Source organism: Fonsecaea monophora (assembly GCF_001642475.1).
Source record: "Fonsecaea monophora strain CBS 269.37 chromosome Unknown Scaff30, whole genome shotgun sequence".
Classification (NCBI taxonomy): domain Eukaryota; kingdom Fungi; phylum Ascomycota; class Eurotiomycetes; order Chaetothyriales; family Herpotrichiellaceae; genus Fonsecaea; species Fonsecaea monophora.
Window position 1 is genome coordinate 131,200 of NW_019173961.1, and position 11,880 is coordinate 143,079.

At 51.2% G+C, this 11,880-nt stretch overlaps 2 protein-coding genes across 2 annotated transcripts; both read right to left on the minus strand.

Annotated features, from left to right (window-relative positions):
* Positions 1 to 1,586: 1,586 nt before the first annotated feature.
* Positions 1,587 to 8,024, minus strand: AYO21_05027 (hypothetical protein; the record flags this gene model as incomplete). The annotated part of the gene is made up of 2 exons (XM_022654998.1): positions 1,587 to 2,501; positions 2,553 to 8,024. 2 exons carry the CDS (start codon positions 8,022 to 8,024, stop codon positions 1,587 to 1,589), a joined length of 6,387 nt encoding a protein of 2,128 aa, XP_022512681.1.
* Positions 8,025 to 9,137: 1,113 nt separating this feature from the next.
* Positions 9,138 to 10,508, minus strand: AYO21_05028 (hypothetical protein; the record flags this gene model as incomplete). Its single annotated transcript, XM_022654999.1, has 1 exon — positions 9,138 to 10,508. The coding sequence occupies one exon, from the start codon at positions 10,506 to 10,508 to the stop codon at positions 9,138 to 9,140; it is 1,371 nt and encodes a 456-aa protein (XP_022512682.1).
* Positions 10,509 to 11,880: the final 1,372 nt, after the last annotated feature.

Below are 11,880 nucleotides of genomic sequence, written 5' to 3' on the forward strand. Positions count from 1 at the left end.
TGGGGCTTGAAAATAATGGGCCTCGTCGTAATGGCTCCTGCATAACTTTCCTGCGAAGGGAAAGGTGGAGGAGCGTATTCGAAGCCATCAAGGATGCGAAGGGAAACAAGCTCAGGGCTTGGTGGTACCTAATGTCAAACATCTGTGTTCTTGGAGCTTTGGAATCTGGTACCCGAGTGTCTGAAGCGATCAAGAGAACACCCCCTAGTCTCGTCTGATGATCCTTCTCCCCCTTTGATATGCGACTGGTCCTTGACACGGAACAGAGACTACTGGAGCCACTGTTGCGGCAGAGATCCCAGCTTGGTTGCACCGTTGCTGAGGAAGCCTCGGAGAGTGAATATGCCCCAATATGACTTTCCCGATCTCCCTAACTTTTGTACTGATCCACAGTCTGTTCCCGAAGTTGATGCACTTCTCCACTGACCAGGGCAACGATGGACCCTGAGCTAGGGTCGAGAGGCCACTAGCACGACTGGGGCGTGTTTTGGCGTAGCTTGACGCGGCTGATACTGTGGCCAAACACGTACAAGAGGATTGCGAGACCAAGCCAAGGTTTGATCCGCTTGGCTCATCTCATTTCCAAAGACGCGATGAGCGTCGTGCAGGCGTTTCAGGGGGCCCGACAAGCGAGCTCAAACCTTGATCTGTAGGATTATCGGTGTCAGGTCACTCAGGTGAGAGAGGGGTCTTTTGTTTCGTCGTCGTAGGTAGGGAGCTCTCGTACTCGGTACTGGCAGATTAACACAAGCGACAGAGGGGGAGGGGCGATGGGGGCGGAAGAACAGGCACTGTCTATTGGTGTATCATCGTGGAATGTTGTACTCGTAACTCTCTTGTCTCGTGAGTATCGCGTCTGGTGGCATTTTCTGATACATAATTTGTTGGACGAAATCTTGTCAGTTGAACCTGCGCAGCACGAAACCGGCTGCTGGAAGAGAAAGTGCAACATTTGCTCCCCGTCACATGATCTTCCATCAAGAGTCTCTCCCATGAAGTGATACATTGGTTGACAGGGACATGAAATCGACCACAATTCCAGGCATAGACAAGGGTGGTCATTTACACATCCTGGAAGATCGACACAGCCACAAGCTTCTTCTGGATTTCCTGTCAAAAATCCTTGTACATAATATGTACAAATACGGAGCAGAATGCATCGGGACAGCCGGATTGCGGACAGAAGCCATGATTCCACAAACATGCATGGATGGGATTTCCGTTTCGTCGCTGGACAGACATTGCAGCTCTCTTGCTCTCTTACCCTCTTCAACTTCATATCGCTCGAGTTCCATAATCAATATAGTGTGCATGATGTACATGATGACTGGGTGCCAGTGCATATTCGCCGTCTTCTTTTCAGTCATCCACCCAATCTCATTCCCTCACATCAAAGGTGAAAACGCCCTCGCTATGCTCATCTATTTTCATCTCGGATCCTGGTATCATTATCCACCTCGTTCCCATCTTAATATGCACAAATCAAGAAATGAAACCAAAAGACTTGGGTCATGAATCGTCATGAAACATCGTGCCAAGCATATTACCATCTCTTTTTCTTTCACCCTCTCAGACTCAAAACTCACTCACCCTCGCGTGCTATCGCTTCGTGTTCTCCTCGTCGTAAAGCTCCTGCGGATACTTTCACCCCATGCTGAATTGTCAAAGCTCTCCATCATACCCTGCCCATCTAGCCCGCTGGCGCTGCTGCCGTGTCGACTATGGGCTAGTGTCGGCGTTGTTGGAGACGATCTCGTTGCTCCTGTTGCTCCGTGGTAGGCAGTATCCACTGATCCCAGTCTCGCCCGCACTGGGCTACTTCGCGGTGAGCTCTCCAAGTCCACCGGTGACGTGCTTCGCAAAGCACCTGAAGGGGGAGGCATGGTCGTGTCGATGGGTGGGAGGTTGATTGATTGTTTCTTCGGCGTATATGATGGTGTAGATGAGGTGAAATCGCGTGGCTCGGTGCCGCTACTGCCTTCCATATTGTCGTCGGGATCCTCAATAAAGATTTCAGGGACAGGAATAGAAGGTGGTGCACCCAAGCGTGAGTTCCTCCGTCGTTCGACCGCTTTTCGAAACTTACGAGACCAGTGTAACGTATCAAAGAAGCCGACCACTGTATTTCTGCGGATGCTTTCTTGGACTCTTTGTAGTCGCGCTCGTCGCCGAAGGAACTCTTCCAAGCGGAGACTTCGAGAGTCCGTAATCACGTTGTAGTGCGTCAAAAGGAACAGAACCGCGGTGAAGGGAATGCCACGGTCTGGATCAGCTGTTGACATGACTTCCTGGTAAAAGATGTTGATCCGTGCACGGCGCTGCCGGATTTCGGCCACAGGAATCTGGCTAACACGTTCTGCCAACTTGTCGAGATCAATGCCATCCACTCTTCTTGCTGCTGGTTTGACTGGATCACCCGGCTGCACTGAGCAGTCCTCTCGGATGGCTCTGACGGTGAAATCACCGTCGTAAATCCGCATCTGCCATATACCGGAAAGTTCCTGCTCATTGTCAGTGACACCGAATAAAGAGCGCTATCGACTCAGACCTACCCCTAGAAGGCGAGGGAACTGTTCCTTTGAAATGAAACCGGTACCGTTTGGATCGAACTCTGCCCAGGCTTGTTTGAAGCGTCGAATCTCGTCCCGACTCACAATGGACATGCCGCTGCTCTGCTGATAGACATACGAAAAGCTCTCAAAGATCATTGAGACAAACAGAGACACGAAGATGTACATGCTGATAATGTTCCAGGAGATGAACAATGCCCTTGCCCAGCCGGAGCTGCCACAGTCGCTCGCGAAGAAACTATCTTCTTTCACGCACAGGGGCGGTTCAAGTCCGGCAAAATCTTCCATGATTTGATTCCAACCTTCTCCAATGCTGGTCCGAAACAAAAGGATGAGGGCCTTTGGAACGGTGCGGAAGTTGACATTGTTGCTCTCGTTTTCTCCAAAGCGCGTGAGGCCAAAAGCCTGCGTCAGGGCAATTGCGAACACCAGGAACAGAACAAACCATGTTGCCAGCAAATTGGCGATCAATGGCAGCGAGGCGGCAGCAGTCTTGAACAATTGATCGAGCTGATTGTTCCGCGGAATCAGGAGAAAGGTGACGGAAACCAGGAAAAGCTTATGGAGCTGTTGGAAACCTCCACTGTTGACCTTGGACAACGAGATCAGAGACGTGACGAAAATCCCTGACACCGCAAGAACCGAATAGATGTCCCATGAGCTCCGTCGAAAACGTTTCCACGAGAGGCCGATGATCCTGATAATGACATTGGCGATTAGTACAACCGTAAAGGCAAGGAAAATGTATTCCCGCACAGTTGCCCACCACTCTGGCTCGGGATAGAAGTCAATCGTGAGGAGAATCAGGTGGAGGACCAATATTGTGGTGATGAACCTTTGCCACTTGCCCCGTTTCTGTATCGAAAGGTCATAGCACCATTTCTTCCACTTTGCAGACTGTTCACCTAGTGATCTCTTGGAAGGAGAGATCTGCTTCAAGAGCTTCCGCAGCTCCAGCCATGAGCGTTGTTCTGCTGTCAAAAAGGCAACACCTGTCTGCTCCGTGTAATTTCGCATGAACACCGAGATGAACAGTGTAAGGACAAAGACAGCACCCAACAAGTTGAAGATGATGAAATAGACTGCGTTTCCCTGTGCCGCAAATGGCTGTGGTTGTAATCCAGTGCCAGTGACACTCGTGCCCGACCACATCACGTTCACCCATCCTTCTTGGGAGACAATCTGGAACAGAATGAACAGGGCGCTGCCGAAGTCGTCGAAGTCGAACCAGGGGTTTGCAACCTGCCTGGGCGCCAGTACAGGCCAGTTGAAGGGAGTAGAGTTGAATTCTCCAACACAATTACTCAAGGCACTGTAGCCAAAATCTCCATCGTTACAAGCTTGCATTTTGCCACTAAACAAATTGACTCCGAGGATGGCGAAGGGAATCAGCAAGCTCATGGAAACGAAGGCGGCCGCAAGGACTTTGTAGCCACCAACAATGATAACCGAATAAAAGGTGTCTCGCGCAGTGTCACTAATGTTGAGCAAGCGCAATGCTCTCAGCGCTTTAAAGGCACCAACGGCTCGAGAGACGCCGTCGTCGCGGAACATAGCAGTGACCACATTGATCCATAGCGTGATGAGGACCACACCGTCAATAAACCCCCAGACACTTCGAAAGTATGCATGTGGCGTGAAGAAGAGACCGTCCGCAATTACTTTTATGATAGCTTCAACCGTGAAGAGGATTGCGAAACCCAAGTCGGTCCACACGAACCAGTTAGTGATGCTCAGTGTGTTGTTTAAATAGTAATCGCGTTGATACAAGGGCGTGGTGATGCAAGCCAATATGACCATGGCCACGATCGCTGCATATGTGAAGGCTGAGAATGCATACCAGGCAGGTCTGTAGGGCGAGACGCCCTCCACTCGCTCAGTTCCTCGGCCGGGACCGACGAGGTATTGGCATAGCTTTCTCACTGGGTTATCTGGCTTGAAGATGTATAGCGACACGTTGTACTTGGGGTGCTTTTGCAAATACTGGCGCTGTGCACGGCGACGGTTCTCAGTTGTCGTGACCACCCTTTGGGCCACAGCTCTGGGATCGAACTCTTCGTTTGCCCGGGTGATTTTGGCACTAGAGTAGAACGGATTGGGCTCTGCCGAGCTATAAAAACCAGTGATTTTGCCCCAGAACTTGGACAGAATCCCAGGTTTGACGGTGGGTACTTCGTCGAGATGCATGGATGTTGCCCTACGCGCAAGGACATCGTCTTGTTCGTCCAGAAAGTCCTTCACGACGGCCTCCTTGAGGAGCTGTTCAACTGTTGCTGAGCCATATTCGAGAGCGTCTCGGTGTCTGATTGATTCTCGTCCCATCTTGAAGACCGCGGTGAGCGAGAGATTCCCAGAAGCTGAACCAGTCATTTCCTTCTGCTTCAAAAACGCCTTTACCTGTTGCAGACGTTTCTCATCCTCGGACACGTCAAAACTCTCTTGGATGACAGCAATAAACATATTCAGCACAATCAAGTTTGAGACGACGAACCAGAGGATGAAAAATATCGCACTCAGCCACGCCGTATCCCAAATGTTGTTGAACTGGGTAGCGTTGTACATCAGAGTAGTCCAATTCTCACTCGAAAACACTTGGTACATTCCCACGAAGGAGTTCCAGATGTCGAAGAATGACACACCAATCACTTCACCCTCGGCATCTACGGATGGAATATCCCCTCTGAATAGTTGCGAGGCAAGAATGGCGGCCAGGAAAGTGAACAGGAATACAAACAAGATCAAGTTCAAAAGACCGACGATATTGCCAAACACGACCATGACCAGTTCCCTTGTAACCCGGACCGCGAGGACGACTCGGTAGATACGCGCAATCTGAAATGCTGAGAGCCATGCGTATGGCTGACCCGAGTTGCGAATTACTGGAATTTGCGTGACGGTAGTAACGATAGCGAGCAAAAGATCCACCCAATTCCTTTTGCCGTGGAAAAATTGTCTCCAGTCACATAAGAACCGCAAGATGATTTCCAGGAGCAGGAGGAATGTGACGACCGTCTCGCAATCCATGATAAAAGTCTTGCGGCGGTCGCTCATGGTTGCACTTCGCAGACTCTGGACAATTAGGTCGAATACGATGACCAGAACCCAAAAGAGATGCGTTTTGTCGTAAATCTTTTTCAATTGAGTCCGTTTCTTAGTTTGATCATCTTCGAAAAGTGGCCCGTCGATTTTCTCGGCTGTAAATGCGCTTTGCTTGCTCTCTTCGCGGATGATTTGAAATGAAGAGGTGATAACAGCGACCAACAAGTTGACGAGCCACAAACTCAAAACGACAATACCGGCCGCAAAGAAAAGTGCTGCTGCAAGATAATCGGAGTCCGTCAAATAGTAGAGGAGATCAGAAAACGTATTGGAACTGATTATCACGAAGACGAGCTCCAGCGACTGGCCGATGTTGTCGAAACTGACAGTGCCATTGTATGGACCACTGATTCCCTCAACACACAGGGAGCCTTGGGGGCAGAGATAACCTTTGGACCTGTCCGTGCCATTGGAGCCATCAGCTTTGAGCCACGGCATCGCCTGTCCCGTTACAGCATCTAGGTAGCCTCCGCAGAACTGGATGTTGTCGGGCGCAATGTTGAGAGTGTAGTTTTGACCGGATCCGTCGTCACCGACCCAGACGCATGTACGTCGCAGACTGGATTTGAAGCTTTGGACGCCAACGATGCCAAAGATCAGCCAGAAGAAGCCTATAAGAAAGGCAACGTGAACCAGAAGAGGAGCAGCTTTCTTCAGACTCCGCAAAATGATCGATGTTCCAGCGGTGAGGCCCAACAGGCGCAGAATTCGAAGGCAGCTCAGCATATTGAAGACATATACGTGACTCGAATTCTCGACGCCGCTGAGCTGCATGACGAAAGAGATCCAGTAGGAAACAACGGCAACGAAGTCAAGTCGATTGAAAGAATGCCGTAGAAATGCGCGGCGGGCTAAGCGTATCCTTTGCTGCTGCTTCGTATGGCCGGGCCCTCCAGCCTCCCCAGGATGAGGAACTCCGGTGAAGGTGCGAACAATTGACGGTTGCGTGGGTGCATCATTGACCACCATTGACGTCTCTCGGGCACCCTGGGGGGCGAACAGAGTGTGAGCCTTCTGAAGGACAGCCCGTTTCAAGCCAATAGACCGGTTGATGGTGCTAAACTCGACGGGATTCGAGACGAAGCCAGACACAATAGTACGGGCAACGAGTTCCAAGGTGTAAATCACAAATAACGCAAAGATGGCATAATCGAAGCCTGTGCTCCCCCATCTTTTCGTCCGCGTCTGCAGGTAAACAGCATCAGACGCTGCATTGACGGCCAGTAACACCGTCTGGGCGACGATCAGAGCCAAAATTGTGGGCTCGGTAAGCGGATGGACGAGGATTTCACAGAGCCATTTTCGTAAAGCGTTCTCTGGTCCAAAAATACCCCAGGTTTTGCCAACAAGAGGGTTAGGGTGATAGACTGGGGTTATTGGTGTGAATGTTTCAGCTACAACTTCAGCTGATGGGACCTTTTCGAGAGGAACTTGCGGCGGCTGTGCTCCTTCTTCGTCTCCAACCTCGTGCAAGGGATGTGCGGAAGCACTGGGGCGCCTGTGTTGTCGTATAGATGATTTGCGCCGGATACTTTGCTCAACCATGTCCGAATCATTACTCAGGTTGACCACACGTTGTGAGATCTCTCGCAGCATGGAGTTTGCCCTGGCCATTGGGGAAGGAGATGGCGATAGAGACCTTGACCTTTCGCCAGATTCGCCTTGACTGACACTCAGACGGCTGATTCCACTGGCAGTGCTCAACTTGCGATGCATTCCAGCGCTTGTATCGAGCGTTGGCAGATCATCTCCGAGGCGCGAAGTCCGCCCACGCACCGCGGCAGGTGACTCGCCATCCGTCCAATGGACACTGGACTTTTTTCCTTGTCTATCATGCCTCTGGCCTCTGGATACGGAGCTAGATGTCTTGAGCGAAGACGGTGGGCGACGTGAAGACGTCAAAGGTGTCGTGTCGGAGTCTGGAGGCGAGAAGGGACTCTCCGCGTCTTGAAGATCCCCATCAGCAGCCGTGGTGATGATACTCGGTCGTCGTAGTCCGACACTGGGTGGTGTCGAAGGTAGATGGAGGTCCAAGCCCACTGTTGCCGCCGCGAATCCCTCCACATCTTCAATCGGGGAATCCCAACCGCTTCCTCCTTGTGCAGAAGTTCCAACGCTTTCAGACGACGGTCCTCCTCTTGCGGGCGACTCTTCGTCGTTCAGTCGCGCGTAATTGGGAGTCCGACGTCCGATCAGTAGAGATCTGGTGCGACTGTGCCGGGGCTTGTGACCTGAGAACGTGCCTGTTGAAATATCATGTTCATCTGATCCGGAGTCGGGGGGTCTCGAGAGATCTCGTAAAGGTATCGACTGTGGACCCGTCGTCTTAGGGGGGGTCCTGTCGCGAGAGGACATGATGGTATTATGACCCTAGAATGAGCAGGGCGTTGATGGTACATACTATCTCAAGACGAGGCGCAGCATTTTGGTGGTGCTCAAGAATCTGCGTCTAAGGAAAACGAATGAGCGCGGGCGCAATTGCGACGAGGCAACGCTTTGGGGCGAGCGATGGAAGCTGCATACAAGCAGCGGTAAGCAAGCAGTCAATGATCAAACGAACGAATAGTATGATGTATATTTTGCAGCGCGCAAGAATGGAATGGGAGATTGAGACCAGGGGAGATGAGGTTGAGATGGCTCGTACTCTGCAAGACTGCAAAAGGCAAACCGCATGTGCAACTTTCTGGTGCTGGGGACTTGTGTTCGTAAGTGCAAGCGCTGATGTGGTAGGAAGGTTACCGGGATGCCGGTCTAAGGCTGAACGCGCGGCGGTCCCTTGATGTGCCCTTGGTGCCATAATCACTTAACTAGCCTCAAAAAGAGCCTCTAAATTTTGAAACAAGGGCCACTAAACGGGCACCGAAGCCACCTGCCTAGCAGCAGCAAACTCTCGGCCCTAGTGGGATCGAGGCTGATGCCCCCAAGGCAGACTTTCTCCAGCTCCTGGGTACCACTGGTACCTATTTTCAGGGGGTCCAAACCCGCCATAACAACCCCCCCAGCCGGTTACCAGGCCCCGCATATTTATCCAGCATGATTCAACGATAGGAAGAAACACGTCAGCCACTGGCGACCGAATTAATACTCGTACCGTGTACTGCTTTGGAACAGCACTAATTCTCCTTACGCAGGATCCCTTCATCCATTAGTAGGTAAGTTACTATAAGGAGTTATGTGCACGTCTTAGCTCTGCATCGGGACTTGATAACTTCCAGAGCGGCACATCCTTAAAACACAAATTAATCCTTGTAACAAACTTATTGCTTATAAGGTCTCCCTTAAGAAGAACGGCATATTAATCCCGCGGTCTCCAGCAGAAGCACACCCTATTTACACACGACTCTGGGAGCAGTAGCCAGAGCCAACGGCACAAGTTAAACCAAGGTATTGTTAGACGGCTTGACGGTTCACGACAAATTGTCGGGCCCGGATCCAACGCATCAGGCAAAAGCCATATCTCTCGCCCTATCAATGCCATGCAAGCCTGGCGTTCCTTAACAACCGCCTCACTTCGGGAAGCAGTTCCTTGCTTTTCAGGCTTACTTTGCGGAGAGTCTGGAAGCCTTTGCTCTTCCGCAGCACGTCGTCCCATAAGTGCTCCTGGACACATTCCATCTCGGTTTTTTCATTGACTGGGCTGAGCATGATTGGTACATCCATGACCTCTTCTTGTTTCTGTTTCCAGCTGTCGTTGCCGACGATGCGAGTCAATGGAGCCAAGGCGTCATCCCAGGTCCCAGATCTCAAATGGCACCGATCAAATTGAAATTCATGCAAGACTTTTCGATGGCTCATGATAAAACCAGAGGCTTGAGCAGCATCCAAGCTTGCATTTATGAGACGCATGGACTTCAGATGCCGGAACTTGAGAGGTCTGCAAGGTGATCTCGCGCTGGCGTCTGGGCACGCCTTCGAGCAGTCGAGAGATGTCGGGCGTGAGGTGCAAGGCTCAGTATGAAGAGCCAACGGACAAGGTCCCTTGCTGCCAAGCCACTGGAATTCGAAATGCTCCAGAGCTTGGAATGTCTGCAAATAGCTATGGAGGATCTTCAGGTGATCTGACGGTTGGTTACGGCCATATTCGAAGCTGTCCATTTCAATGACCAGGGATTTGATGCCCTTCCAAACCCGAGAGGATGCTGGGGATGACCCGATGCTCAATTGTGGACGAAGGTAAAATACAGCTGCAGGATGTATTGGTGCCAGGGTTAATGATTCGAGCTGGCTTAGTTTGGCGGCCTCCACGGCCACTCTCAACGATATCAGGGCATAGTCAACAATATCCTTTCGGTATCTTTGACCTGCAGGTTGACTTGGACAAGAGACGTGAAGATGTTGCAACCTTGGCATTGAACTGACTGCGTGAAAGAATGAGTCCACGTTGGTGGCGGCATGAAATAAAGGAGGATATTGCTTGACCAGAAGGTCATTCATCTCCCATGAGCCGTATTTAGAGGCCGATGAGGATGACGAGGAACAACTGGAAGATGAATTCGGTCTTGAAGTGTTGATCCGGGGCTCGTACATAAAGGTGACTTCCTCCAGAGTGCCGGGAACGAGCAGCGGTGGTAAGAAGGTGTCAGAGTGGTGTGGCATGATGAAGGAAAGGCGTTGAACATGGATGCCAATTCTTTTCAACGCAGACATGCGCGACCTGCGCGACAGTATGTTCGTGCTGAAACGGATTTCCAGATTCTTGAAGAGGGTGGGAGCAACGTCGCCGGCAAGGCTTTTGCTCACAAGTCGCAAAGATGGTAAATCATCCTTGTGGACATGAGACAGGAAGCATTCGCGAACGAGGTCGGTCCGCCAGAATGCGGCGAATGCGGTCGAGGACATTTTTCATATAGAACATACCTGACCAGTGGGCCAAGCGATTGTCAACGGTCACCGCCACCGCCAGCATGTGCGGCAGAGATTTCAATCTTCCGACCGATAAGACAGGAGAGCTACTCTGGAGCCAGTACTGTAAGGATATGCGTTGGGACCATAACAACAGCGGAACGGTGAGTGCAAGATCTCGATCGTACAGCGGCCCACGACAGAGAGGGTTGCGAAAACCAACAAGAAACTTACCTCGTGGAATCTAAACAGGCGGAGGATGGAAAGAGATATAGTTCGGAAATTTTGCTAGAGGAGGACCATTCCACTTCATTGTGGATGTGGAGGGACAGGAAAGCGACGAGTGCAGCTGGTTTGTAGGAGCTATATCGCGATTATGGCACGGTCGTGAAAGCGTTGGTGGCGTGAAGCAGGACAGCGACGTGATCATAGGCTACAGAAGACGGTGTAGCGGGAGGATGGACCTGAGGTGCATATTTCGTGCATAAATAGCTGCATTTCGTGACTGATACGCGCCAGAACCCCGTGTTGGTGTTCTGTTTTATCGCGATGTTACCATTGAGGCGCGGGCCTTGACGCGAATGCACCTTGCTACTCACACTCGTGCGAGGCGCTGAAGACCTCTCAGAGTATGGAATACATGGTTCGTACGATAATTCTGCTTCGATCAGATGTTCATGTGGAAGCTGGGCGTTTCCGAGTATAAGAATTTGAGGGTGTTGATGAACCAGCGCGTCGGCTCGGCGGGATGATTAGTTCCCAGCCCCCAATGACTGATTTTGATTGATTGTACCGGTCTGTCTGCACCAGGGAGCATGGTCTGGCCAGCAAGCCATGTGTTTTTTACGTCCAGCCAGAAGTTCCACCTCTTGAAAATGTGGATCGGACTGCGTCATTTTCCGTGGTGACGGGTCGATTCGAAGATGTTGACAGTTGTAATACATAGGTAAGTCGCGAGTACCGTAGGGACAAGTGGCAGAGAACACTCCAGAACAAGACAAGAAGCCATTGGTGTAGGTGACTATTGGACGATGATGGTTGACGAGCGCTGACCGAGAAGAGAAAAGTGAGAAGACGAAAGCATACCTCGTACCTATCATCGTCATGACCGCGAACTCCGACGCTTCATCTCACGAAACAAGTAACAACTGATCCGGATTCGCCTTGGAACACACACTAGAGATTCCTTTTTTTCTCAGCCCGGCCCCAATCCTCCTGTCTGCGTGGCTGGCTCCCTTCGTTCCCTCCTATTCCTTGGTTTCTTCGCAGGTTCGCCACGCTGACTTTGGCCGATTCCATCCAATTCCCCGAGTTCAGCGCTCTCTCTGAATGGATGCCACAAGTGCGCCACATCCTACACATCCACACA